Source organism: Cydia strobilella, chromosome 1 (assembly GCF_947568885.1).
Source record: "Cydia strobilella chromosome 1, ilCydStro3.1, whole genome shotgun sequence".
NCBI classification, from domain to species: domain Eukaryota; kingdom Metazoa; phylum Arthropoda; class Insecta; order Lepidoptera; family Tortricidae; genus Cydia; species Cydia strobilella.
This window is the reverse complement of record NC_086041.1, coordinates 3,545,717-3,573,681: the sequence shown is the minus strand read 5'-3', so window position 1 is coordinate 3,573,681 and position 27,965 is coordinate 3,545,717. Positions and strand designations below refer to the sequence as shown.

At 40.7% G+C, this 27,965-nt stretch overlaps 1 protein-coding gene across 2 annotated transcripts in view; it reads right to left on the bottom strand.

The window, feature by feature from the left end:
* LOC134749744 (calcium uptake protein 3, mitochondrial) overlaps positions 1–27,965 on the bottom strand; it is a 108,870-nt gene that overhangs the window by 15,998 nt on the left and 64,907 nt on the right. For both annotated transcript variants that reach the window (XM_063684807.1, XM_063684852.1), the window contains exons 2-4: positions 1,688–1,826; positions 807–917; positions 327–374 (exon numbers count right to left, since the gene is read on the bottom strand). In XM_063684807.1, coding sequence (XP_063540877.1) covers positions 327–374; positions 807–917; positions 1,688–1,826 — 298 coding nt within the window. The remainder of the gene's footprint in view (positions 1–326; positions 375–806; positions 918–1,687; positions 1,827–27,965) is intronic.

The following is a 27,965-nucleotide window of genomic DNA, read 5'->3' as shown; positions in this document are numbered from 1 at the left end:
TTAAGAAAGTAAAAAGCGGGGTGGAATTGAGATAATTAATGAAGTGCCTGCTAATTTGTGTGCATAATATGCTCAAATTGAATGATTGCTGAGAATTTTTCCAGGCGCTAGCTATGTACATAAAGGCCTCGTTCCTTCTTTCGACCTTACTGCGACTTGGACTCATTTTATCCGGACTGGCGGGAAACTATATTTGAAATATGTCGAATATATAATTTAACTACAAGGATTTTCAGCTTTTCCAGAGATATTAAAAAATTGCGACACGTACCACTTTCGGTGTAAACCTTAGAGTCCAATATACCTAAAGAAGAAAAAGTACTCACTTGTTAATATAGATAGAAGAAACAGGTACTCTGTGTATGAAATAATCCCTGAAAAGTGAATAAATATTAAATAATTTAAATAAACAGAGATTACTAATAATGAATTTCGTAACTATAGTTGGTCAAGCAAATCTTGTCGGTAGAAAAACGCGCGAAATTCAAATTTTCTATAGAACGATAACCCTTCGCGTCTAAATTTTTTAACCATTCGCGCCTGCATTTTAGAAAAAATTCGTTTGTTATTTAACAATTTTAACACATATCAGTGAAAGAACATGGCTCAAAATCATATATAATAAATACAAATATAAAAACTCATTTATCCATATATATCTTTCATTTTTAGTTTTAATCGTGTGTCTATAGATGGCACTACAAAATTGGTGACTGCAAAATTTACTATATGACAGTAACCATATATCCTACATATTCTCTTTGATAAATATGTATAGCTAAAACATGTATGTTAAAATGTTTTACCTCGGTCCCGTAAGCTGCGGAACATTTGTGGGGAACCCTTCTTCAGGGCGGGCGTGCTGTCCCTCAGCTGTTCTATCTCCTTTGTCGTAAGCACCCGCCGCTTTAGTCGTGCTGGAAAATATATATGATTCTTTTATTCAGGTGTATTACGGCGGCGGCTGGGTGGTGCTGGCGGAAAATGGTAGGCTTAAATATCTTGGACCGAACACCAGACCAATGCCTCAATACTAAAGGAGCTCGGAGTAACCACCAGGCTTTCAACCACATGTCTCCGGAGAGTACTTGATTTCTTCGGACACATAGCCAGGAAGACTGGAGTCAACCTGGAAAAGCTCATGGTCACTGGTTCGGTGGAAGGAAAGAGAAGGGGCCGCAGTCCAACGCGGTGGTCCGACCAGGTTAGCAAATCGCTATCCATCAAGGTCCATGATGCCTTAGAAGTCGCAAGAGATCGGAATGCCTGGAAATCTGCCATCCGGAATCATGTGTTCCACGTAGGAGGTCACGACCCTCAGGCCTGAGGAGAACGAAGCAAGGAGGGGAGGAGGATTACGGCTGAGGTAACACAATCAAGAAGACTGATTATTAATCATTATTTCCTCTATCAGAGGTCCATTTGTCAAAGAACCGGGCCGCACAGACCAATTGCATATGGTCATCAACGTCAGACATGAAGGAACAAATAGAGCTAAACCGATGTCGCCGGGACTAGTGTAGGAGGGTACTTACGTCTAGGTTCTTGGTCTACCATGGTCTAAGTCCTGGGGCGTCATGTACAGCTGGCCATTGTACTCGATTCGACTCAAGCGAACTTGATGAAGCGAACTCTCGAGACTTGAGCTTAACCTATGTCGCCGGGACTAGTGTAGGAGGGTACATACGTCTGGGTTCCTGTTCTACCACGGACTCGAGGAAGTCCTGAGGCGTCATGTAAAGCTGGCCATTGTGCTCGACTGACGCGAACTTGATGAAGCGACGCTCTCGAGATGTTAGTTTCACCGATTTCGCCAGCTCGTCGGGCTGTGAAAGAAGAATGAGTTTAAGTTTTAACATTCGTATTTATTATAATATTATTATGTACTGAGTTAAGGTTAAGTCAAAGTCAAAAGTCAATATAAGGAGGTTTACGAGGTACACGGTTTTGTATCTATGCAATTATGTATGTCAGTAGCGAAACGACTGTGTCACGTTCACGTGGCTTTTTTGCTTACATTATTTTAGGATCCATACTGAATAAATTACGTTATTTTATAATTATCTACTCTCTTCAAAAATCATCATTAATATATAAATACATAAGTTAATTATTCAATTTAAGAACCGCTGTTAATGGTTTTGTCACACAAATAATTCAAGCGCTTGTCGTAACAGGGGTGAAAGATATATTTATTTCACTAGCGCATTCTAAACAAAGCACATTTGTATCTCACCCAAAAAACAAATTTGACCCCTACACCTTAAGCCTTCCCGAGATTTATAACTCCTTTTAGGGGTGGCACTCGCCGGTAATTTATCGGCATATTTGTGACAAAACGGCTATTAAGTAGAGGACAATGCGGTTCTACTGCCATTTTATTACACAACCCTGATTTACGAGGGTGATAAAAGACGTGTTTCTTTTAATTTTAAAGTTAGGGCTGGTCTTTGAGCTGCCGCCGGCAACCCTGTTTTGGCTTTTGTTGACTTGAAGTGTTTGCGTTGGACTGTTGTATTGGAATTGACAGTGTTAATCTCGTTTCATAATTGGATTTTACGGTTTGCTTTCTAGTTATATCTAAGTGTTAATAATCTGTTTAAATAAGCAATATCCTTCTTATTGTATTATCTGCCTATGTCTGTTTTTTCCCCTATAAAGAGAAAAAAAGATCCCTATTTGATTTTATATGTATCCTAGATTCTAGGATGTAAAGTACCAGCATTTGCCAGTTGCTAAGAGGACTCATCATGAGACATGCGTGAGGCGTGACTGGCGTGAGGAAAGAGAAGTCAATATCTTTAGATTACCAGTACTCCAGTAGTCAGTTGATAATTTCAACACAAATGTATTTCTTGACGAATTTAGATAAAGATAAAGATAAAAGATATTTATTCGCGACGATCACAACACAAGTACGAACATGTACAGACAACAACAGCAAGAAAAGAAGAAATCATCAAGTGTGCATCACGAAATGGACCCAACTCAGCATAATGCTAGCGCTGGGCTTCCGTAGGGCCTATTCAGTGATGCCACGACCCACAACAGATAACACACAAAGATACATATTAAAACATTACAAAACATTTTTTTTACTAAATTAATACTTAAGTACCTATGTAGTTTTAATTTAGATGGTGCTCAGATTTGTTTCGTATAAAACCAACATATATTTGATTCTATTTTTTATGTGTAATTAATTTATGTCAAATTTCATAGATATATGAATTATATCTATGTAAAATTTAACCCCGGAAATAAAGTCCAATATAACACAAACAGTAGGTACACACCATACACTTAGTGTGTCAAACTGCCGCAGCTAGTGACAGACGGACAGATGACCCGAACTTGGTCACCTTAGTAACGCGACACCGCGGAGCGTGACCGACGCGCGAATGGTTCCGTGTTGCTCGAAATAAACCGTATACCTACGGAAGAAAGTGCGGAAAGTGCCAAACTAAACTGTCCTTCGATAGACAGACGTTAAGAGGCACACGAACCTAGCCGGCCCCGTACAATCGACTTTACGCTCTCATTTAAAGCGACTTTCTGAAATTCTTCTTCTTCTTCTTCGTCGTTCCCTCATGACTGAGGATCGTGACCAAGAACTATATCCCTCCATTTAACGCGATCAAGGGCTATGTGGGCTGCCCTCTGCATGGAACCACATGCTTGTCTAATGGAATCCGACCATCTTGCCGGGGCTCTTCCTCTAGCGCGCTTGCCTTCAACTTGCCCCAGTATGTTTCTGAAATTACATGAAATCAAATTAGGTATGTCAATAAAAAAATTCTTCTACTTTTTCCTAATAACAACACGATACCGAAAATGCCCTTAAGTCCCCGGCAAGCTTGGCCGAATTGCACCTTCCCAAGTTCCCATACAATACAAACGTAGTTCCGCTCTCATTTTAAAACTACGTGTTGGATTGTAATGAAACTTTGCACATACAATGACATGAATTGTCTGTAATTAGTTTATATAGCTTCAGTTTATAAAACAAACGAAATAGAGCAAAAACAAGTTTTGTATGAAAAACTTAAATTCGCTGTATTTTTTTAACTATGGTATCTGAAGCTACATAAACTAATTACAGACACAGATATATCTTATCCTTTTGTACGTACAAAGTTTCTGAGCAATCTAGCTATAGTCGTTTTAAAATAAGAGCGAAACTACGTTGGTTGGCGTCAAAAAAGCGCTGGTGGCCTAGCGGTAAGAGCGTGCGACTTTCAATCCGGAGGTCGCGGGTTCAAACCCCGGCTCGTACCAATGAACTTTTCGGAACTTATGTACGAAATATCATTTGATATTTACCAGCCGCTTTTCGGTAAAGGAAAACATCGTGAGGAAACCGGACTAATCCGCTTACAAGGCCTAGTTCCCCCTCTGGGTTGGAAGGTCAGATGGCAGTCGCTTTCGTAAAAACTAGTGCCTACGTCAATTCTTAGGATTAGTTGTCAAGCGGACCCCAGGCTCCCATGAGCCGTGCCGAAATGCCGGGATAACGCGAGGAAGATGATGAGCGAAACTACGTTAGTATAGAGAACCGAGCTTGCGAGGGACCCTAAAACGGATCCTCACTGTTTTTGTTACACCCTGTATAACAATCTTGCGAGTCTAAATTTGAATAGCTCGACTTGTTTTTATGATACTCAGCGCTTAAAAAACTTCCGAGTCTTTTAGGACCCGACTAGTCCTTCATTGAGTATTTTCCAATAATTATTATCAATAGGAAACCTTATACGGAACCCCATTACTCCAAATAGTGCACCACAGGAGACCGACGGAAGCTCGTGTAAACTAGGTGTTCTATTTCAGTATCGTATTGGTTTGGTCTACCAATGGACTTAATGACTCGTTGCATAATTCTTCGAAAAGCTGCTGAAAGCTGGATGTCGCGAAATCTGTACACTATGACGATTCTATAGGCCTATTCTTAGGCCTCGTCAAAATAGATCACTTCTGGCACTGAAATAACAAACAGTAGATGGTGGAATAAAAAAACCGGCCAAGTGCGAGTCGGACTCGCGCACCAAGGGTTCCGTACCATTACGCAAAAAAACGGCATAAGAATCACGTTTGTTGTATGGAAGCCCCACTTAAATATTTATTTTATTCGGTTTTTAGTACCTATTTGTTGTAATAGCGGCAACAGAAATACATCATCTGAAAATTTCAACTGTCTAGCTATTATACAGTTCATGAGATACAGCCTGGTGAAAGACGGACAGACAGACAGCGGAGTCTTAGTAATAGGGTCCCGTTTTTACCCTTTGGGTACGGAACCCTAAAAATGTAATAGAAGCTATAAACCCAGAACTCAGAGCCCAGTGGGGATATAAGGGTTGCCTTTTTATCGTGGCATGTGTCAGTCTTTCAGTTATACACTTGCTAATGTTAAGTCAGGCTAAGCTAACCCTGCACCGTGTTTGATAGCACAGAGTATGCCAGTTGTATACGTCATAGTTTCATAGAAGTTTGACGTTTATGATAACACTTCCACACTCTGTGTTATCAAACACGGTGCAGAGTTAGCTTAGCCTTACTCTAGTTACTGAAGTGACTGGCCTGATCACAGACCGTCTTAGGCCCGCAGCTTTGTAAAAATGTGCTTGTCTTGTAGTTTGGCTACATTAGATTAGCGATATTATATTAAGGCGGTTCCCTGAGCCAGTAGGCCAAAAATCTTCTTATATGTACCTGTTTTTCTAGGAGGCGTTGGTTTTCGTAGACGTGGAAAAAAAATATGTAGTTCTTGACTATATTATCTTTAATAGCATAGCTTCCGATACACGAATTATGACACCTCGCTCGATACAATTAATTCCCAAAGTAACCTCTAACTCGGACTTTTAATCCAACTTTACTCGGTTATTTATTATGTGAAACTATAAACAAAAAAAAAACAATCTTAACTTAAATAGTAATTTCATAGCTTTCGAATTTCGATATTGTAGGGTAACGTTTTTAAAATAAATAAAAATCGACAAAATTCGATCAAAATTGACACTTGGCGCGCATTATCTTTCCCGTTCTTTCTTGCGAAATGTAACAGAGACAGCGGCAAACGGAAAGGGGACGGCCGGTTCTCCATACAAACATAGTGCCCATTTTCGACTATGGATCAATATGCATATACATTATCCATATGGGTCTCTATGGTTTCCCATATAGTTTTAAGTCATAATGTATTGGTTGTCCATATTTTCGTTAGTCATAATTTGATTTTTCTCAGAAACGCGTAACTACAGGCAGGGGCGTAACTGGAGGATATGGCGCCCGGGGCAGTCACCAAATTTGCGCCCCCTGACGACTGACAAAAGTTTCCCTGCTGCCTTTTGCCCATTTTGGCGCCCCCCCTAGTTACGCCACTGACTACAGGATTGCCATAAAACAAACCTAATCTAACCTAACCTATCTAAGTATAGGATATCTTGAGGAAAATCCTGAAAAGTTTAGTTTACTTTCAATAATTATGTTAATCAACCCCCTATCCATATACATTATGGAAATTTTTTTTACATAATTTGATGTATATTAACCATAGCTATATTTTGTGATTATTGTAAAAATTGAAAATGAAAATGAAAAATGATTTATTGGGTACACAACAGGTTTTAACTAGGATCGAAACATGAACCTTCTTTTAAGTAAAAAGATACTTGTGCCAGAAGGCTCCGCTCTTCCATTAAGTACAAGGTTTACCAAAATTATCTTAAATTAAATTATCTTAAATCTTAAGCTTATACTTATTATAAGGTAAGATAGGTACATTAGGTACTTTAGATTAGAAACTAAGTTTAATTTAATACATGCGCATAACCATAATGCATAAAATTAGATGCGAAAAACCGATTTTTAAATGCTCCTAACTCTTATAATAATTAAAAATTCGAAAAAAAAACAAAGCTGTGGTTGATATACAACAAATTGTGTCAAAATATTTTCAATATTGTTAATAATATATCCAGAGAGGAAAATGAGGATTACGTTTGTATGAAAAGGCGATTTTGCGCGGGTACTCCACTTTCGTCTTAATACTAAAAATGGTTACACGATTATAGATAGGTACATACCAATAAAAATCGCTCAATATAATTAGGACCCGAACTCTCCACCAATTGGTTTTCATAAAAAAACCTTAAATTTTCTGCCAACAGAAACAGAGGTATCTTTTTTTTTATACTACGTCGGTGGCAAACAAGCATACGGCCTCCAGAGGAGTTACATGCGCGTCTTTATGTGAAATAATGACCAGTCGTTGAAAACTTAATTAACGAATTAATTTTGTAGTTTATCGGTGAAAGGGAAGTAAAGACGACATTTTTAACGCACTTCTATGGTGTTTGGAAATCAGTTAAATCACACATACCAAAGATGCAAATGAAAATCCAGCGGATACATTTCTCTAAAAACCAATAAGAAATATTTTACAAATCAGCTTGAATCTATGGAATGCTACGTAAAAAAATAAGTGATGAAATCAATAGGAGTCTCCAAAGTACTAATGTGTCGTCGGAAAGTTTCTAAAATTGTGAAATTTTCACATTGAAAATTTCCGTAACATGTCATATTTTTGTTTTCATCTTCCTTTGGTATCGCCATACAGCGAGGAAATACGGCCAGCCTTCTGGGCACCTTACCCGTTGACGGCGATTTAGGCCAAATTTTTCATTATTATGTTTGTTTTGTTAATTGCGTTTACTTTCCAAAATGAAAGTTTTCTTAATATCCTATGTCCTGAAATTTCCGAAAACTTTCAACTTTTTTGAAGCTTACTTTTGGCCCGCGAAAGGAAGCGGTAGACCAATTGGACTCAGACCTGCTAGCATGAGTTGCGTTCTCGCGCGCGACTCCATACCTACATCTTGCGAGGCCTCAAGTATGGAGATGGAGTATGGACTCGCGGGCGAGAATGCAACTCATGCTAGCCTGTCTGATTTAGGCCGCTTCCCCACTTGGCGGCGCGGTATCAGTGCAGTACGCAGTATTTTTTCCTGATTGGCGCGCCCGCGACTCCAAGTGGGGAAGCGGCCTTACAAAGTGAACACAAGCTGCAAGAGAGAGGGTTGGACGACTTTAGACTTTAATATATGACTCGTGTTTAAATATTCTCATATGCGCTAAAGAACAGTGTAAATCTGACACTAAACTCTCGCGTTTTGTACAAATATTTAATGATATGAACGAGTCTACCGCGATATAATTTCATTATGTTACACGTTGGATTTAAGGTATAAATAATGAAATTATATCCGTTTATATCATTAAATAAGTGTAAATCTGAGTCCGTGAATTATTTTACTCGATTAGTATGTATTATAGTAAAGCCTAGTACTAAATAGTACAATACAAGGCTACAATTTTGTACTATTCAACTGTCAAATAACTAATCACATAGCCGTCGGGCAACTTTATTTATTCCATTTAAATAAAATGTTCGCAATATTATAAAATTGATTAAGACATCAAGTCATTACTTGATTCATACGCATTTTCTCAATAATATTACCCGTCATCACAAAGATTTACATCGTACCTAGTAATAAGTTTTAATTACTTTATTACCACAATACGGTTCTAAAGACCTCAAATAACCAGACCTAACGTTTACAAGTCTTAGAGCCCTTTCACATTGAACGAACACACCGGGAGAAATACTCAGCAGTTATTTGATCATAAGTGTTATAAAAGGAATATAAAACTAAAACTACAATAAGAAATAAAATGTGTTCTTGTCTAGTATATAATTTTTCATTAATAAAACTACGAGTATAATTCTTGAGAAAGAAAGCGTTAATGTTAGAAATGCGAACCTAATGCCATAAGACATTCTTTACCAGTTCATTTACTTCATCCGGATGGGACACAGCAGCGTACAGGCATACGTACGTGGACATTATTGTTGTACTTATATAAGTTATTATTAAATCAGGGGCATAGATATAAGTATCTAAGCTTAGAGTGTGTGAGATGAAAACCGATTTATAATACGTTTTATAGAAGCTTAGCGAAAACTTATTTATGATAAGATTCAAGCATAAGTATTAAGTTTTAAGCAAGTTTAATTATAAGTCTAACCACACCCTCCCATACAACTTATTGTTATTACTATTATTAGGTATGGATTGAGCACTCTAAGCTTAATTTATTTCTCTATGCTGGGGGTTATCGCGAACCACAAAATAGCGAACTTTTATTTATTTATTGAAATTTTGTCTATTTGTCGCTCTATCATTCAATGTGCGAAGAGTGATATAGAGGCAAAAAAACGACCCAAGTTGTTCGCGGTTATAGCTGAGAATAACGTGTATAAGCGAATATAGCGAGTACGTAAATTCGTATGCCGATACGAGCTTATAAGCGCAGAAAGCTAGTCTGAAAGCTCTCTTACTCTTACTGGTTTCAAACACCAGTTCCCCACGTCATCATTGCAAACGCGTAACTTGTTTTTTATCGTCCAGTTACGGTACGGTGTTTATACACTTGTATGAGCATAAATAACGTTAATTAAAAACTATAATCAGTCGCACGATTTCTAAGAAACTGCATTAAGCTGGTTTTTGAATGATTTACTACTTGGATGATGCATTTTGATATATCGTCACTGTTTTATAGGCGTTTTGGTTTGAATATAATTTTTACGAGGTATTTTTATAAATCAAGTATGTTGGGTTCGTATATTATTCGTTTATATTAATGTAAGTATTGCGTACACCTTGATTGCTTTTAGATTCTGACAAATGGTTTAATACTAATTTTAATACGTACTTACTTAAATGCTAATTTTAGAGCGCTGGTCTAGCGGTAAGAGCGTGCGACTTGCAATCCGGAGGTCGCGGGTTCAAACCCCGGCTCGTACCAATGAGTTTTTCGGAACTTATGTACGAAATATCATTTGATATTTACCAGTCGCTTTTCGGTGAAGGAAAACATCGTGAGGAAACCGGACTAATCCCGACAAGGCCTAGTTTCCCCTCTGGGTTGGACAGTCAGATGGCAGTCGCTTTCGTAAAAACTAGTGCCTACGCCAATTCTTGGGATTAGTTGCCAAGCGGACCCCAGGCTCCCATGGAGCCGTGGCAAAATGCCGGGACAACGCGAGGAAGAAGATGATGACTTAAATGCTAATTTTAATATTGTCTTCGGTTACCGCGATAGTTACTCATGAAATAAAACTATGAAAACGGATTATATCGCGTATATTGAATTTATAATACATCCCGACGTTTCGAACCCTTTACAGTGTTCGTGGTAAACGGGTGACTGAGGAAAAGCTACAAAGTCCAAAAATACCCACATACAAAAATAATGGCGTTATTCAAAAGCGTCTATCAAATCTGATATGTTGTTGATTACAGTTTGTCCCTATCCGTCATTTTGACATTTTGTTTGTAAGAAAGAGACAACATTTTACAGAGGTTTGGAAGAGGTAAGGGGTCATCCATTAAACATTACACGTTTAGGGGGGTGGGGGGGGGGAGAAGGTCACGAAAATGTGACATGTTGTGACAAGGGGGAGGGGGAAGTCACAAACTTTGTGACGTCACTTTAACTTACTTAAATTGTTTTATTCGCTGTACAGTTAAATAATAAGTTTTTGGAACAATAATCGTTTTTAATCGTTTAATTTTCTTTCCTAATCTGTTTTTGGGTTATAAAATTACTAATATTTCTTTTGTCAAAAATATTTTGATAAAATATTAATAATACCTAATTCGATTTGCCGATTTCATTGAAAAAATGTGACGTCACACCAGGGGGGAGGGGTTTGCCAAATGTGACCAAGTGTGACAAGGAGGGGGGGAGGGGTAAAAAAAAAACCCTCTAAATTAGTGTGACGTAATTAATGGATGAACCCTAAGGGGTCATCAAAAATCGTCAAATTCGTGTGACGTAATTAATGGATGACCCCTAAGTTTTGTGAATGAGGGGGTGAACATTGACCGTACATATGGTCAAACATACAAACTATCCATACTAATATTATAAATGCGAAAGTCTGTCTGTCTGTCTGTGTGTTACCTCTTCACGCTTAAACCGCTGAACAGATTGAGTTGAAATTTTGCGTAGAGTAAGTTTGAGTCCCGGGGAAGGACATAGGATAGTTTTTATCCCGAAAATCATCCCTTAGGAGGGTGAAAAGCGGGGTGGAATCATGGTGGAATTGAGATAATAAATGAGTTGCCTAATATTTGTGTGCATATTGTGCTCAAATTGAATGATTGCTATAAGACTTTCTCCAGGCGCTATTCTTACTCTAGCTGGGGTTACTAAGTCCACGCAGACGAAGTCGCGGGCAAAAGCTAATATGATATAATAGTGAAACAGTAGTGCGATATGGAATTAGCATTAAACACGCCGGTTTGTGCGCCAGCGCCGCCTGACACGTGATAGATTTGTGGGAAGCGCCATGACACAGAGTCGGATTACATCTGAAGAGCCCAGAAAATAGGTTTTTTTTCAAAATTTGTTTTATAAAAGTTCGCGTGCAGAACAACAGACGGTATTCAGGAAATAGGTTCCAAATTTCAAAATTAAAGGTTATGGTACGTACCTAGGTTAACGTATGGCACTCTTTGACGACTGTAGGCCGAGCACATGATTGACGCGACAGTATCCCGCCACGAGATAGACTACCCGTCTTTTACTAACTGTATATGAATTAAAGGGGGACGGGTACTGTATGTCGTGGCGAGATACTCTCGCGCCAATCATGTGCTAGCCCGGCTGGTGTGACCTTGTCGGTAGTGATTCTGCATATGGAGCAGATGGTCCTGGGTTCGAGGTAGTGGGTGGGTAAGGTCCTAGCATTTATTTGTGTTATGAACACAGATATTTGTTCCTGTGGGTGTTTTCTGTGTATTTATGTATATATTATATAATTATTAATATGTATATCGTAGTCTAAAATGGCCCACTGATTACCAGTCCGCCGGACGATATCGACCTGTCACAGTTGTTCGGAAATGTCAAATTTTTGTTCTAACTGACAAGCTGATATCGTCCGGTGCACTGATAATCAGTGGGTTAAGTACCCAGAAACGCCCGTGGTGCTTAGTAAATTTGTCTAAGGATGATAAATGCTATAATCTATAATATTTATTTATTTATTTGGATGTTAAAAGTCAGTTATCTCTCAAAGTTGAAAAATAACATAACAAAATATGAGTACAGACTACTGAAAGACAACGGAGGCTCTTGTACTAGAATTTCGGCTTGAAAGCCCTTCAGAACTCTAAAAATTGAGTTCTATGTACCTCCCAAAGCCGCCCCTGGCTGGTCTAGCACAATAAATCCGCGGTTGACATCGAAACACTGGCATTGTACACATTTATACATATTTTGTACCGCATTAGCTGTCACAATGAGTGCTTAATGGCTACTTGTGTTTTACCGTACTAAACGACACAAATTATGTGTCGCTCCATATAAAAAGGGATCTTAGAGCAATTGGTATTTACCTCGCGAAGCCACTGTTCCTTTTTGTAGTTATTGACACATGCATACACGTATGCTAATACCTCTTTTTTTTAGCATTAGAAAAATGGTAAACAATCTTGACATGTCTTTTGATTGAAAAACGCTTTAATGAATTTGTAACTATTTTGAAACCAAAAGAATGTAAATGAACATATATATGCTACTGAGTGTATAATTGTTACATATTTGCTGTCTTATTTTTCAAAAGTGTTTTTTAATAAAAAGACAACAAGATTAGTGTTACTTATTTCTCATGCAAAAAAAAACATAGTATAAGATCTAAACACTATAACCACATAAAAGTAAAAGTTTCGAAATTTACATATATAAGTAGGTAGAATGTAAAATATAAAATGTAATTTTTAAGAAGTCGATCGATACCTACCATTAAATACGCCCACATAACAACGCACGACGATGAAAATCCCCTGTAATCGATAGTAAATCATCCTATCGTATTTCACACTTACGCTTTCGATAAAGATGCGATTTGTCGAACAAATTATGGACTCCCGTGATCCGGCTTTATAATATGGCGAAAATTTGCTTAAAATTTAAAATCCTTTCATTTTTACAATGACGATTGCTGTATGGTCTTTTAATAAATTAACGAAAAATAGTAGCAACTGTAAGATAAAAGTGCATCCACACCACAGTTAAATTTGTTTGAGCAACTATGAAGCAAAACTGTGCAACAGCAATCAGGTAAGTTACCTAAAGTTACTGCCGTTGCACAGTGCTGCTTCACAAAAAATTTACTGCGGTGTGGATGCACATTATAATAGAAAAATAACCCTCGTTTACCTTACGATCCAGTCTGCTTGTTGGAAGAATAATAACCCAGTCACAGTGAAGCTGGAGACGTAAGTATTTTATGATGGCTTTATGTGTTTGTCAATTATGTAGGCTATAAGGCCTATAGAAGCGAGAACGGCTCTCCCTCTCTCTTTTCCTGACAACAGTATCTGTCCCTCACAACTTTGTCAGACTGTACTGTACGTTTTTGTATTTGAGAAGGTGAGGGCTTTTCCCTTTAGGAGACTAGTCTCGAGCTCATGGCTTCCTAGTTACTATCAACTTTATCAGACTTTTACAAGTTATGTAGTTCTCGCCTCGCACAGCTAAACTGTGAATACAATTTATTAACTTCTTAACAGTTCCATGCAGTCACACTAAACTGAACGAACGACAGGCCCGAGGCCTGATAAAGCGATATATGTCTCATTTCCACACGCATTAACCTTCAAACTCCAGTCGCCATTCCAGTGGCTGGATTTATGTACCCGTCATATTTTACCGCCTAACGGTGTATGAGTACAGTTCGACGTATTAGACAACTGCCCGTGTGAGTTCCATTAACTAAAAAAGGGGCGAGTCGAACGCTTGGACTAACTAGACTATTAAAGATCTGTTAACCCTTTGAACGGCACGTCTATCTTGTGCGGCGTGTCATCATGAACCTTGTCCGAAGTCCGAATGCACGAAGTTTGATATTGGGATGTACCCACGCGCGTCTTTGGCGGTCAAATGGTAAAAACGGTTTACATTTTGCTTTGCTCATGCTTGCCGCTGTCGGCATGTACATGAAATAAAAATCATACCGCGTCATGGTAAACGGAAGTGTTTGACACTTCGCTCATGCTGCTGCCCTGCCGCTGCCAGCTGCCAGCTGCCAGCACGATCTGAGTACGAACATGTCTCTATGCTACAGGCCTAATGCCGCATTTAGGTACATTCAGCCGGAGTGAGCAGGGAAGTGGGCAGGACGAGTGTGTAAACACGATACTTCTCATAGCGGTTTTTTGTGCGGACCGGCAGCGGCAGTGCGTGTTTTGGCGGCAATTTTACACGATATGTCTACTATCTGCCTTGTTAACTGCTCTGAAGTGTAAACATGTAATACTTGTGCATAACCGGAGTGTTGATACTGGTTTTTGTTCAGTGTTCAGCTAACTTAGCTAAGTGGTAAGAATACACTCTTGCTAACGTCTACTAAGGTAACGAGCCTATTTATAAATGACTAGTTTAATATGGAGAATTGCGTGTGTTAATTATTGCCAAGAAGTAGAACTACTCTACAGCTACACTACACTATCGGCGATGATTGTTGATAGTATCATCGACATCACCGTCTATCATCGGCAAGATCATCGTGCAAGCATCCACATGATCGCCTGTACAACGCAACCACCCGGCGGCACCCTTTGATGCGTGCCCAAAAAACCGACAACTCACGGGTCGCAGGCGACGATAGACGATGACTGGCGGGGACTGGCGAGTATGCCCTCTACACTATCGTGCCCGCCAGACATCTTCTATCATCGCCGATAGTGTAGAGGAGCCATTAAAGTACCTATCGGTGACGGAAAACAGACGTGTGACTTATTTATGGACTTTTAGTACCTATGTGAAAAATAACAACAAATACTTTTTTCACGAACAAATACCAAAGTTAAAGTAGTTCAGGATTTGAAGCTAGGAAATAGTACTTATATACTTACTCATTCCATAATCTTTGCTGATGTTATAATCAGATTTTTATTCAAAAGTTGTTTGCAGAAATCGGCGAAGCGTCTGGTTGACGTAACTGGTGACCGAAGAGCTGGCGGCTTCCTCGCACAACGTATCAGCATTGCGATATGGCGAGGAAATGCCGCCAGCATCCTTGGTACAATGCCTCAAGGGCCTAAGTACCACTGTATATATCTTGTATGTAAATAAATGGATTTTTCTTCAAAAGTTACATTATAAAGGTTGTATTTTACAAGCAAATCCAGAAGTAGTAAATCATAGTGTCTAAGCAATAGGGAGCTTTTTAAAACTTTATAAGTTTCATGGTTCTTGACCCATTCGTATGTCTTTATGTCATTCGAAAACAATTACAATTCTACGGCTACAATCTATGCAACCTTAATTGGATTAGCATTTTATTAAATTTATTTCTTAAGATTCATGAAATAAGGCAGTTTTCGCAATTACTTGAATACAAACTTAGGATGTTGCGAAAATGGTCACGCGTAATCGACTCTTTTATGCAGTAAGTCCGAGTGAAGTTCGCATAGCTACCGTCAAAAACATACTTAAGTGTTCAATTGTGAATCTTATTTTCATTGAGATAAGGTCTTCTAGTTCGCGTTAATTATTTCTCCATGTGTACTAGGTTGTAAGTATGGCGCTACGGCGGTAATGTCCATTGCATTGTAACTCTATCAATGTGCTTTACGGGGCGTTTATCATCTTGAAGCCTTTATGGGTTGATTCGTAATTTTGTCCAGAGGTTAATTTGTGGGAACGGGTATGGATAGTAGCGAAGGAGACACGATGTATTCAGAATTAATTCAATAAAGCATCTAACTAGTAGCTGTTTTAAATACAGGCCAAATAGTATGACATACGATACTAACGATATTAATTCAAAGATTCACGACTACAACTATAAACTTTTAGGCGTATAAAAATCGATTTATTCCTAGCCTAGAGATGTGGAGTATGTACAACCTTTGAAAGGAAAAAAAAAACAACGTCAGTCTCTTTGCTTATGGGGTCGGGCTTCCGAACTCAGCCCATAGAAATACAATCCTATAACGATAAGTTTCTGTTTGACCCGATGGTTGACTGGTAGAGGATGTTTTAAGGCATTGAATCCGCCATTTTAAATAAAATCGGGCCATTGTCCGAGGACTATATCACCTAAAGCTTGGCTCACCGTATTTATCTGAGACCCCTTTATAACTTCTTCATTCATTTATTTATTTTTATTGGATAAAGCTAAGCACTCTTGACCACAATTTCACCTGTTGGCAAGTGCTAATGCGGTCTAGGATGGAGCATACAGTATCTGATCAAACTTTTGAATGCAGTTTACCTCAGTAGTCGGCAATGTAACGTAAATTGCATGCAAGTTCTATTCCTAACCTAAACCTCGTTTTAAAGATGTACACTCTCGATTAGAAAATGGCTGGGAATAGATTTGCAGGATGTGAGTTCCACTCCTTAGCCGTTCGCATAACAAAACTGGAAGCAAAGTTTTTAATGCGAATGAAGGTGGCAGAATGAAGATGGCACAGTCCTCGAAGTGTATTCTGTAGAATAAGGATATTAGACAAGCTACTGCGGTGTTCAAGACTGCAGTTTAGCCTTTACCAATCTTCTCCGTAATTTTCTACGCTGCATGCTCATAACTAAATATGGCTGCCGGTCATAAACCCGGCTCACGAGTAATTCCCGTCCGATGACCGCTTCATTACGTCCACCGTGAAACAATAAGATAATGCAATACAATATGTTGGAATAATATTTCGGTCCCCGCTGGCTCCTTGAGTAGTCTTTCAGTTCCTTTATAACTTATCTTCATTCATTCATTTGTTTATCCACCTTCTCCCTTATTTTCCACGCTGCATTCTCCTCACAACTCAATACCTATGGCTGCCAGCCATAAACCCGGCTCACGCGTAATTCCCGTCCGCAACCGCTTCATCACGTCCACCGTGAAACAATAAGATAATACAATACAATATGTTGGAATAATGAATAATATTTCGGTCCCCGCTGGTTGCTTGGCTAGTCTTTCAATTCCTTTATTCTTTAGCAGCCAAGATATAGTAAAGTAAGCCAAGTTTAGTAGTTCCTGAGGAGAGGAGAAGGATTGTCATTGCATATACGACTAAAATAATTTTTCAACGGCAAGCCAAGTCGGACAATTGTTAGAATTGCCGGCCGATCAAATTTTACTACCGATTACGTAAAAAGTTTGATAGGTATGTGGTGAAATAACACTGTACAGTAGGTTTACTACCCGTTCCTTTCTAATTAATACCGTTAGAAGAAGTCGGGTTGTCTATCTCGCGCGCGAAATTTTGTCGCGGCGCTCCTGTGCTAAGTCTGACTTGATGCAGTCATAGGACACTCAGCTTTGATGGCCAACTTCCCCGCGCCCCTAGATCACACGGCTAGTGTGTCAAGGAGCTCGTTACACGGCCGACGGTGATACGTGCATATATTACAGCCTAGTTGTTAACGCCACCGTACACTCGTCCAACATAATACTACATACATACGGTAAAGGAATATCAAGAAAAATATCAGGACGCAGGAGTGGAAATACTGAAAAGCGGTTTCTCTGCTAAATCGTTAGCAGAAAAGTTATGGGAGCACATTTTAGAAATAGGGTCACTTCTGTGGACAATACAATAAAAGTTAACGACTCTAGTATATATAAGTATATTGGTTCCGTTTTTCTTATTTGAGTCTCCAACTGTATCTGCTGAAAAAATGTGTCCCGCCGGTAAGGGTGCAGCGTGAGAATTTGCTTTAGATTCCCTTTGCGATGTCTAAGGTCATAAGTATTGTGAACGTTCGAGAGAAGATAATTATTAGTGGGTTTCTACCACAGATTTAATATATACGCTAGATGACGCAAATACCACGATTTGTATTGAAACCAAGCGTGCCGACTTTTTCATACAAAATTTACGCATAATGTAATTTTAAAATGTTCTTGTGATAGGAAATATGTTCTTGCCTTTGGGTGTTTGCAATTTTTGGGCTGTTGCAGTTAATTATTATGCAACGAAGTATTTTTCAAGTTTTCACGGACGTCCGGCTGCAACAACCGGCGGCGTGGACTGTAAAGAGCGACGGTCAACCTCGACGCTTGGTCGGGGTTCGGATACGCGAAGTAGATGGATTTGCGTCTTCTATGGTATATTTATTTCTGTGGTTTCTACGCCCAAACCCGAAACTTGTTACTAAAAAAGCTTTCATTTAAATTTATACTTAATAGTTTTAATTTATCTTTATCGTGCTGCAATTTATGATAATGCTTACGCTTTACACTTCTACAGAGTGGACATAGTAGGGTTGCCACCTTTTTTCTATACACATATAGTATTTTTGTCAAAATATTGAAAAAATATAGTATTTACTGGGAAATTTGAAAAAAAAAATAGGACGCCGATTTGAGGCGAATTAAAAATCCAAGTCGCATACGATGCGATATCGGTGACATTTGTATACCCCATTCTTGAGTGATGAAAATATAGTATTTTTCGTACTATATTGTTTTTGTATAATATATAGTACAAGTGACTAAAATATAGTACGATACTATATATTATAGTATGGGTGGCAACCCTAGGACATAGGTATACTAGGATTCTACCATTCTCAACAGCCACAACCCTCGTTCCTTACATATTATACGAGACATGCAAATATTAGTTGCTCGCCGTACTAACGTGTGTTAACGATAACTGCCGTCTAAATGATGATTATGCCTCAGTGATAGTTGAACGGTGTGTGTTATTAATTCTACAAACCAGGAGGCGTTTAACTCGATGTGGAAATGTGCATATGGCTTTTCGATGTAGATTTTTTAATTGATTGTGTAATATGCGTCGTTTCCCGTTGTTATAGGTGAACGAAAGTCGCTGTGCGTTTAAGGCCCGGCGCTCATTATCGGCATTGCACGGCAACGGGTCGTCGGCATATTGCTGGTTATCCTCAGGCATGCCGAGGTGTGCTTGGGAATTCCGAGACATCCCTCAGGCGTTTTCAGGCATACCAAGGTGTCTTGGACATGACGAGGCGTTCTTAGCATTTCTGGCAGGTCTAAGACACCTTGGTATGCCCGAGGACGCCTTGGCAATATGCCGAAACATCCCATGCTATGCCATGCCAATCGTGGGCGCCGGGCCTTAGTAGTTTAGTACTTTATCGCAGTAAAGCGTAAAATACCGCAGCAGTTTAATAGTTTAATTTATAAGTAAGTAGACAACGACAAGGTGCTTGTCCAGCGACTTATCTATACATATAATAAAGCGGAAGAGAGCCGAAAGTCTGTACATGGAAGATATTCGAAAAAAAAAATTGGCTGGGGATACTTAGAATCGATAACAGAACACGTTCCAACAGTTTTTAGAATTTTTGTCTGTTTATCTGTTTGTCTGTTTATTTGACCGCGCATCACGTGAAAACGGCTGAACGGATTTTGATGCAAACTTTACTAATCTGTCGAAAAAATCCACGGCCAGGTTATAGGTTATAAAAATTTGAGAAATTTCACCCCTAACGGGGTTAAAAAGGGGATGAAAGTTTGTATGGGGTTCAAGATTTATTTTAAGCTATTTGAAACTTCGTAAAAAGATATATTATTGAAATACAAGATTTTTTTATTTTATTTTTTTTATTATTCAAATTAGTTACACAGCATTACAGTATTACTACCAAGGCACTGCGAACTACAAAACAAATAAAAATACAAAGATACAATGCCCTACGAGAAAACACAAAAATTTAAGTATTTAAGATTTGGGCGACGACATAACAGCGTGGCTCCGTTGCGTCGTCTGGCTTGGTGTAGAATTCGGCAAGTTGCCCCGGAACCGCCGAAACACCACACCCTTCGGCCAGAAGTCCGCGCTAGCGATGGTGTCCTGCAGCGGCCGCGGCACGCGCACCACAAATGAACTGAAGTGCACATAGTGACGCGACTGTAGCTGGTGCATCCTCAGCGTATAGCCAGTCTTCCGGCGGATGTACTCCACCACCTCGTCGGCTCCGGCGGAGTAATGCAGTCGAGACACGTAGAGCGCCTTACTCGGTGTTGCAATTCGTAGACCGGAATTAACCGGCTCCGCAGTGCCACACAGAGTCTTACGGGGCGACCTGCGTGCCTTTCTCTTCCTTTCCACCAGTGTGAATCCCTCCTTATCCACATTGGTGCGGGAGGACTTCTCTAAAAGGGGAGCCCGTGATTTACACGCCTTAGAAGGCGCGTTGACCCGGTTAGCTGCGACAGACTGACCGGCGACGTCAGCATAAGCACGCTGACGTGACTTGGAGGAGACAGGAGGCGGTCGCTCGCGCGGGGGGTGCGCGGGCGGTGCAGCGGCGCGTGCGGCACATTTTGCAGTGTCAGCAGCACGTAAACTAACCGACTCGACACAAGTGTCAGGTCGATAATCGCTCTTGAAATTTGAAACCGCCGACCGAGTTGGAGCATTCCGCAAACATGTAATTTCGTCACGTAACTCGGCGATAGTGACTAGGCTAGCTTCAAACTTCATAATAACTTCGGCTAATCTTGTATTTAGGGCCACGATTTCCTTAAACAAGAGGCGAACGTCGACATTATCCGGAGCACACGACGGAAGGATAGGGGCACCCGTCGCCACAAACTCCGGAATCCGATCCTTGTTTTCACTCAGGATTTTCATTATGTCCTCAAGGGACTTCTTCCCGGCTTCATCTCCTCTCCGGTGAGGTACATATGTGCCGACGATCCCGAGGGACTGGCACAGCACTTGCTTCGCTGCACAGATGTCTTCCACGGTGAAACTCGACGCACGCGAACTCATCTGGACAGCAGTCACAGCATCCATCGCTCCTTCCTGCACCAGCTTGTTTTTTAGTTGCAGGAAGGCGAGGAGCTCATTCGTGATGGGTTGAGTCGGTTCGGAGTCAGTCATCCCGTTAATTTCCGAGCGGCGGCCGAGCCGCGCTAATTTCGCAATTAATAATTTAATTACATATCAATGCGTCTATGTCGCTGCGCGCATTGGACGCGACTTAAGATAACTAATTTCAGCGTTTTTTAAAAGTCCTCCCCTAAGGTGGTGAAAAAAAGGTTGAAAGTTTAGCATAATTATTTTTATATGGTTTTGACCCATGTTCTTTCACTGAGTCAGCGCCCTCTATACGAGAGTAGGCCAAAGGTAGTGGCTCCATCTGATCGAGAATCAAATTTTCGTGATTTTCGAGGCACGTTTTTTCCTTAGACTGTATCCATCTATTACGGAGTTATATCTATCTGTAATCAAGTAAACTGAAAACACATATCACACGCGTATAATTGCATAATTATTTAAAATTATTAATTTTCTCACCTAATCGTAATTATATCGCATCCATATTTATATAGTCCGACACGAAATTGTAGAAAATAACTCTCAAATTTTTGACGTAGATAGTTTAAACATGGCAACAATTTAGTACGGACATTTTTATAAGCACTTAATAATGGCCACTAAGGTGGGTAGTTTGAAAAAAAAAAAAAAACATTTTTCTCTGTCGTTTGCGGAGTTATTCTTAATATATATAAACGGCCTTCTAAATTTAGTTAATATACACAACATCTTATTTGCAGATGACATTTCGTTACTGTTTGAAATTGATAAAGGCGAAAGTCATAACAATACAATCAAAAAATGTCTTCACGAAGTCAATAACTGGCTAGAAGTTCAAAATCTCGAAATCAATCTCAACAAAACTAAATTAATTCAATTCCATCACGGACTTAACAAACCATTAGAACTTAATATAATAATAAATAACATCAAAATTGAGGAAGTGGACACTTTTAACATGTTAGGAATATCCCTTGACAGTAACATAAACTGGAAAAAACATATAGAAATAACTAAAACCAAAATCTCAAGCTTCCTATATGCACTGTACAACCTTCGTAGGACAACAGACTTAAAAACTGCTCTATCGGCCTATCATGCATTAGCACACTCGCTGTTAAGTTACGGAATCATGCTGTGGGGCAACAGCACAGATTCCGAGGATTTATTTGTCATGCAAAAAAAATGCGTCCGAATAAGGCAAAGTCAAGTCCCGATCAATTGGGTCGATTAAGTCCTGTGTTAGTTTAAAATTATGAGTGAAAATCGTGTTAGTTTAAATCAATACATTAGATATTCTTCAAAAAGACGCTGGTACGTTTGTGACTGCTCATATAAAGTTATTTTGTTTTCACATTCCGTATGAAAATGTAAACTATACAATACAAGAACAGTTACGAATCTAAGTTACAGCCACTTATGATTTTATACATTGTCATGTGCAATGTTTACCGGTCAATAAAAAAAAATGGTAAATTACTTTATTTAATTCCAGGAACTTGACGAAGAACGCGAGTGGCGGTTAGCTACAGACCGTGAACGCCAGTCTTTCTCGCCAATCTGAAACCGAAGCAGAATGGGCACTTCGGGTACAGTCAGTTCTGGAAAGATACAACGAAGCAGTATTAGCAGTAGACGCGATGGGTCACAGGTCACAAGAGCGTGAACGTATTGGCGATTTACGGTCGTCGCAATCTGCCGAGCAGCGGGACCCACAGCTGGAGGCAGACCGCGTGCGCCACACTGTTTACAGGCTGTCGGGGATGTCCGTCGATTCTGTAGTATACGAACCTGAAGAAGTTCCTTGGGATCCGAAGGAGGGTTCTGGATTGACTTACAATCCACTTATTAAATACGCAGATGACACAAACACCGGTCGGATGACGGAAATGTGCCCATTTTGCAAAGCTTTAAAATGGAATGGCGAGGCCGATGGAATGTGTTGTTCTGCTGGCAAAATTAGATTAGATCCGATTTTGGAACCACCGGAGCCATTAAAGTCGCTATTAACCGGGGAAAACCTGTTGTCAAAACATTTTTTAAATTCCATCCGAGCCTAGGTATAACAGCGCATTCCAAATGGTGTCTTTCGGTGCAAAACAAGTCCCAGAACCCGGGTACATGCTCACTTTTAAAGTTCAGGGACAGGTATACCACCGCATTGGCGCATTGCTAGATTGCTACCCACAGAAGATGTCCCAAAATTCCTGCAAATATACTTCGTGGCGGATTACTTGGAGCAGGCCAATATTCGTGGACAACATATTCCAAACTTAAATCCGGAAATAATCACTGGACTGCAAAATATGTTGCACAAAGTAAATTGCTACGTAAATAGTTTCAAAGCCGCATTAGAATCGGTGCGTGTCTGCGTGACGACCGCGAGAACTACAAGTTCGTCATCAGCGCCGACCGTCGCCCCGCTGCGGGCCACGCGGGCCGCTACAACGCCCCGGCTACGAACGAAGTCGCCGTCGTCTTGGTGGACCAAGAATGTGACCGCAGGGACGTCGTGCTGCCCACGCGTGACGATCGCCTGCAGAGAATCAGTGAGACGCACCGCGCGTACGACTCTCTCCAGTACCCGCTGATGTTCTGCCGAGGAGAAGACGGGTACAATTTTGCCATTCATCACGTCGATCCTCAAACTGGATTACCTAACTATACCCGAAAAACATCAGCTATGCAGTTTTATAGTTACCGATTGCAGCTGCGGCAGGATGAATGGCCGTTTCAAAGGGTTGTTTAGCCTATTTATAGTCGATCTCTATGCCAAAATAGAAACGGAAAGGTTGGTATACATCCGAACGCATCAGAGACAACTACGAGCAGAAAACTATGTGGATTTGCGTGATGCCTTGCAGCGCGACACGGAGCGCAGCGCGCTTGCGCAGCGATCGATACATGGCCGAGCGCACGCAGAACGCGTTATGTTATGCGCGGAAATACGGTGGCGCCGACCTGTTCATAACGTTTACCTGCAATCCGAAATAGCCTGAGATCACGAACGAGCTCCTCGCCGGTCAGCCACCAACCGACAGGTACGACATCGTGTCATTCGTGTCGCGAGTCTTTCACCTCAAGCAGAAGCGCCTAATTGACCTACTTACAAAGGTAAAGTGTTTGGTAGAGTTCGCTGCTTCATGTTCTCGATCGAGTGGCAGAAACGTGGTTTACCACACTCGCACACCCTGCTATGGCTAGAGGAAAAAATTAGGCCAAACGACATTGATTTGGCGATCAGCGCCGAGCTGCCAGATCCCAAAGTTGATCCTCGACAACATAATCAAGACCCATATGACTCACGGACCTTGCGGCACCATAAACCCGAACTCGCCGTGCATAAAGAACCCTAAGAGTTTAGTCGCGGAAACCGTTACTGGTGAAAATGGCTACCCATCGTATAGGCGTCGATCTGATGAAGTAGGCGGGTTCACGGCCGAGGTGAGAACTCGCGCTCAGACTGTACAGGTAGACAACAGATGGATAGTCCCGTACTCGCCAGTTCTTTCTCGAGCTTTTGAAACCCACCTGAACATCGAGTTATGTGTTAGCATCGCCTCTATAAAATACGTGTGCAAATATATCAACAAGGGGGACAGTCGGGCGACTCTTGCGTTGCAAAGCAGAGATCGAGACGAGGTATCGGCCTACCAGTCCGGTAGCTATATTTGCACATCTGAGGCGGTTTGGCGGACCCTAGCGTTTAAGATACACGAAAGATTCCCTACCGTTGTCCAACTAGATGTTCATCTAGAGAACGGGCAGAGAATTTATTTCAACGCGGATAATGTTAGGGAACGTCTTGACCAACCTCGACAGACTACACTTTTAGCGTTCTTCAGGCTTTGCCAAGATGACGACTTCGCAAAGACTCTGTTGTATGACGAAGTGCCATCGTATTTTACGTACGACAAACAGGCCAAAGTCTTTAATAAACGCCGCCGTGGCCAACCAGTGGAAGGGGCGCTGGGAATCTTTAGAGACCACGCCCTAGGTAGGGTGTACACGATACACCCAAGTAACAGAGAATGTTACTATTTGAGGTTACTGCTGCACACAGTTCGTGGACCAACCTCCTTCACGGCCCTCAGAACGGTCGATGGCGTGCCCCAGTCGTCTACGCCACTTATTTGCGATCATGTTGGTATTCTGTGGGATGTCCAATCCTTTGCAACTATGGCAGAAATATCAAAATAATTTTGCCGAAGATATTCTACGTCGTATGAGGAGTAACGAGCAAGAAGTTGACCAGGGTGACGAAAGGGTGATAAATGGTTCCCTCACTTTACTTCAGGAAGTGGTCACTACGATTGGTGGTAATTCTCTGGATATATATGGTTTGTCCCAACCGACACGACCGAACCAGGTCCATATCAATAAAGAGTACAAGGAAGCAACCCATTACGACCAAGAGGAAATGGCAGCTGAAGTCAGTACCAACATCCCCAGGCTGAATACGGCAACTGAGCAACGGCACATATTCGACGGAGTCGTCCGAAGTCTTGAACAGCAATCGGGCGAAATATTTTTCTTGGACGCGCCAGGAGGCACCGGAAAGACGTTCCTTATTGGTATCCTACTGGCAGAAGCGAGGAAACAAGGAAAAATCGCGCTAGCTGTGGCGTCTTCGGGAATCGCTGCTACATTGCTGCCTGGTGGCAAAACGGCTCACACAATTTTCAAGATCCCAATAGATTTGGACAGCACGGAAACTCCTGTCTGCGGGGTATCAAGAAACTGTGATAAAGTCAGAGTTCTACAGGAATGCAGTTTGATCGTATGGGACGAGTGTACTATGGCGCATAAAACGGCCGTAGAAGCCGTAGATCGGATGCTCCAAGACGTCAGAAGGACGGCGCGCGCAATGGGTGGCATTACAATGTCGTTTTGCGGTGATTTCCGCCAAACTTTGCCGGTCGTGGCGCGTGGTACTCGCGCCGACGAGGTAAATGCCTGTCTGAAGAGGTCTGTGTTGTGGCCGAGCGTGCAGAAGCTGCGCCTGACTGAGAATATGCGAGTTCAACAAGGAGGAGGCTCACATGTCCAAGAATTCGCCCGGGTACTGCTTCAGGTTGGAGAAGGACTTCTGGAGGAAACTAACGGCCTGGTTCCAGAGACGTTATGCAGGATCGTTCCGTCAGTTGAAGACCTCATTCGGAGCGTGTACGGAGAACTGAGCCAGGTGACGCAGCGTGAGAACTCTTGGGTTTGTGAGCGAGCCATACTCACACCGAAAGATGAACAGGCAGCGGCAGTTAATGCGCGGATATTGGCGGAAGTCGAAGGTGAACAGGCAGCATATAATTCTATTAACACTGTCTTGGATGAAGGCAACGTCACAACATACCCGGTGGAGTTCTTAAACTCGTTGAGTGCTTCAGGACTCCCAGCACACACATTAACCCTGAAAGTTGGAGTTCCGATAATGCTTCTTCGGAATTTGTCGCCTCCGAAATTATGCAACGGAACCCGGCTTAAAGTAGTGCAACTGCAGCGAAACCTCATCGAGGCGCACGGTTTAAAACACGTAAAAAAATTTAATAAGGGCGAAAAATATATTGATTTTGGAGTGTAGTTTTATTTAGTAATACTTTGGTAATACCTAATTGTAAAATATTTTATCTGCATTACAGTATTTACAGTCCTCTAGCGTATCCATCTGCCAACTTTAAGTTCCGCCTCCAGCGGAGAGGGAGAGAAATTAGGGGTGAATTAGCCGCTTACTGACAGACCGAATTCCCCGCGGGCGGAGCCACGGGCACAGCTAGTATTTAATATAATACAGTCATACGTGTAAACTTAAGTAATTGATGCCTCTTTTTAAAGCAATTCTTCCTGTTTAAATTTGCTAATGATCATATGGATTTACAATCCAATATAGTGTTCCAGTTTAATGGAGTTTTAAATATTACACTAACTCACATTTAATAACGACATCTTCAGGATTGCAATTTGCTAAAGCGCCTTAACGTTTAATTCTAGATTTAGAATTTATGTACCTACATTTATTACATAAAATGGAAAGTTATTTTACTAGAAAGTTCCAAGATAAAATTTCTTAATAAGTGAGACATCTTACGTCCAAAAATATCTCATCAGGCAAGTTACTTTTAGATGTAAGTTATAACAATGATAGTTTATTGCGTTCTGCACTTTGACTTTGAAGGGATGTCACGCAAAGCGTCCCTCGGGATTTGCGTGGCGCTACGGTTTATAAATACCGTCCCACAAGTAGTATTACATGCAACGACCCGACGTATGTTAGTATACAGTGGATTGATATTGATTTAAATGTAAATGGTTGTTCTTTTAAAAATTTTAGGCTTCTAAATTGATCTTTCGGTAAACAGTTCCCTGGGATCTTGATCGTATTTTTGGTCCTTCCCTATCGTGGTTCCTACTCCCAGTTATACTCGTAGTTACTGTCTTTGTTTGTCAATTTTGTCTCTAATTAGCTTCCTGAGACTCAGAAGCAGTTGCTTTGTTATTTAATTTGGAAATATAAGTTACCCTATAAAAGTTCAAAATGAATGTGGAATATGTGCAAAATTTGTACGAGGGTCTCAGGAGCTTAGGTAACTTTGTCCAGCCAGCCTAACGTTAGAATGGTGAAATTTCGTGGTATTTCTCTCTTCACGTCGAAAGTAAAGTACGAAATATTTTTAAAGACAACAAAACCTCCCATGGGTCATGATGTTTAAGGGAAAGAATTGGAGTTAACGGTAGATTGAAGGCTTGATGCAACAAATCGTCTGTCAATGAGATTAAAGTCAAAATTAGTTTTTGTAAAGTTTGATAATTCTCTATGGAATGACAGTCAGTCGTTTCGTCGCCATATTTAACGTTTGTCTGCACGTTGATAGGGCGTGGCGCAACTCGCCTTAGAGGTAGTCTGTACTCAAACGAAACATTTAGTTCTAGTGGTGGATACCACGGTAACAAAGCATTACGAAATGACTCAATATGTTTGTGATCCTTTTAAGCCCGATTAGCACTTGTCTAGCGAAACGGATAACCAAACAGGATTGCTTTTTTGCTGTAGACAATGCTTTATTGTACCGAAGT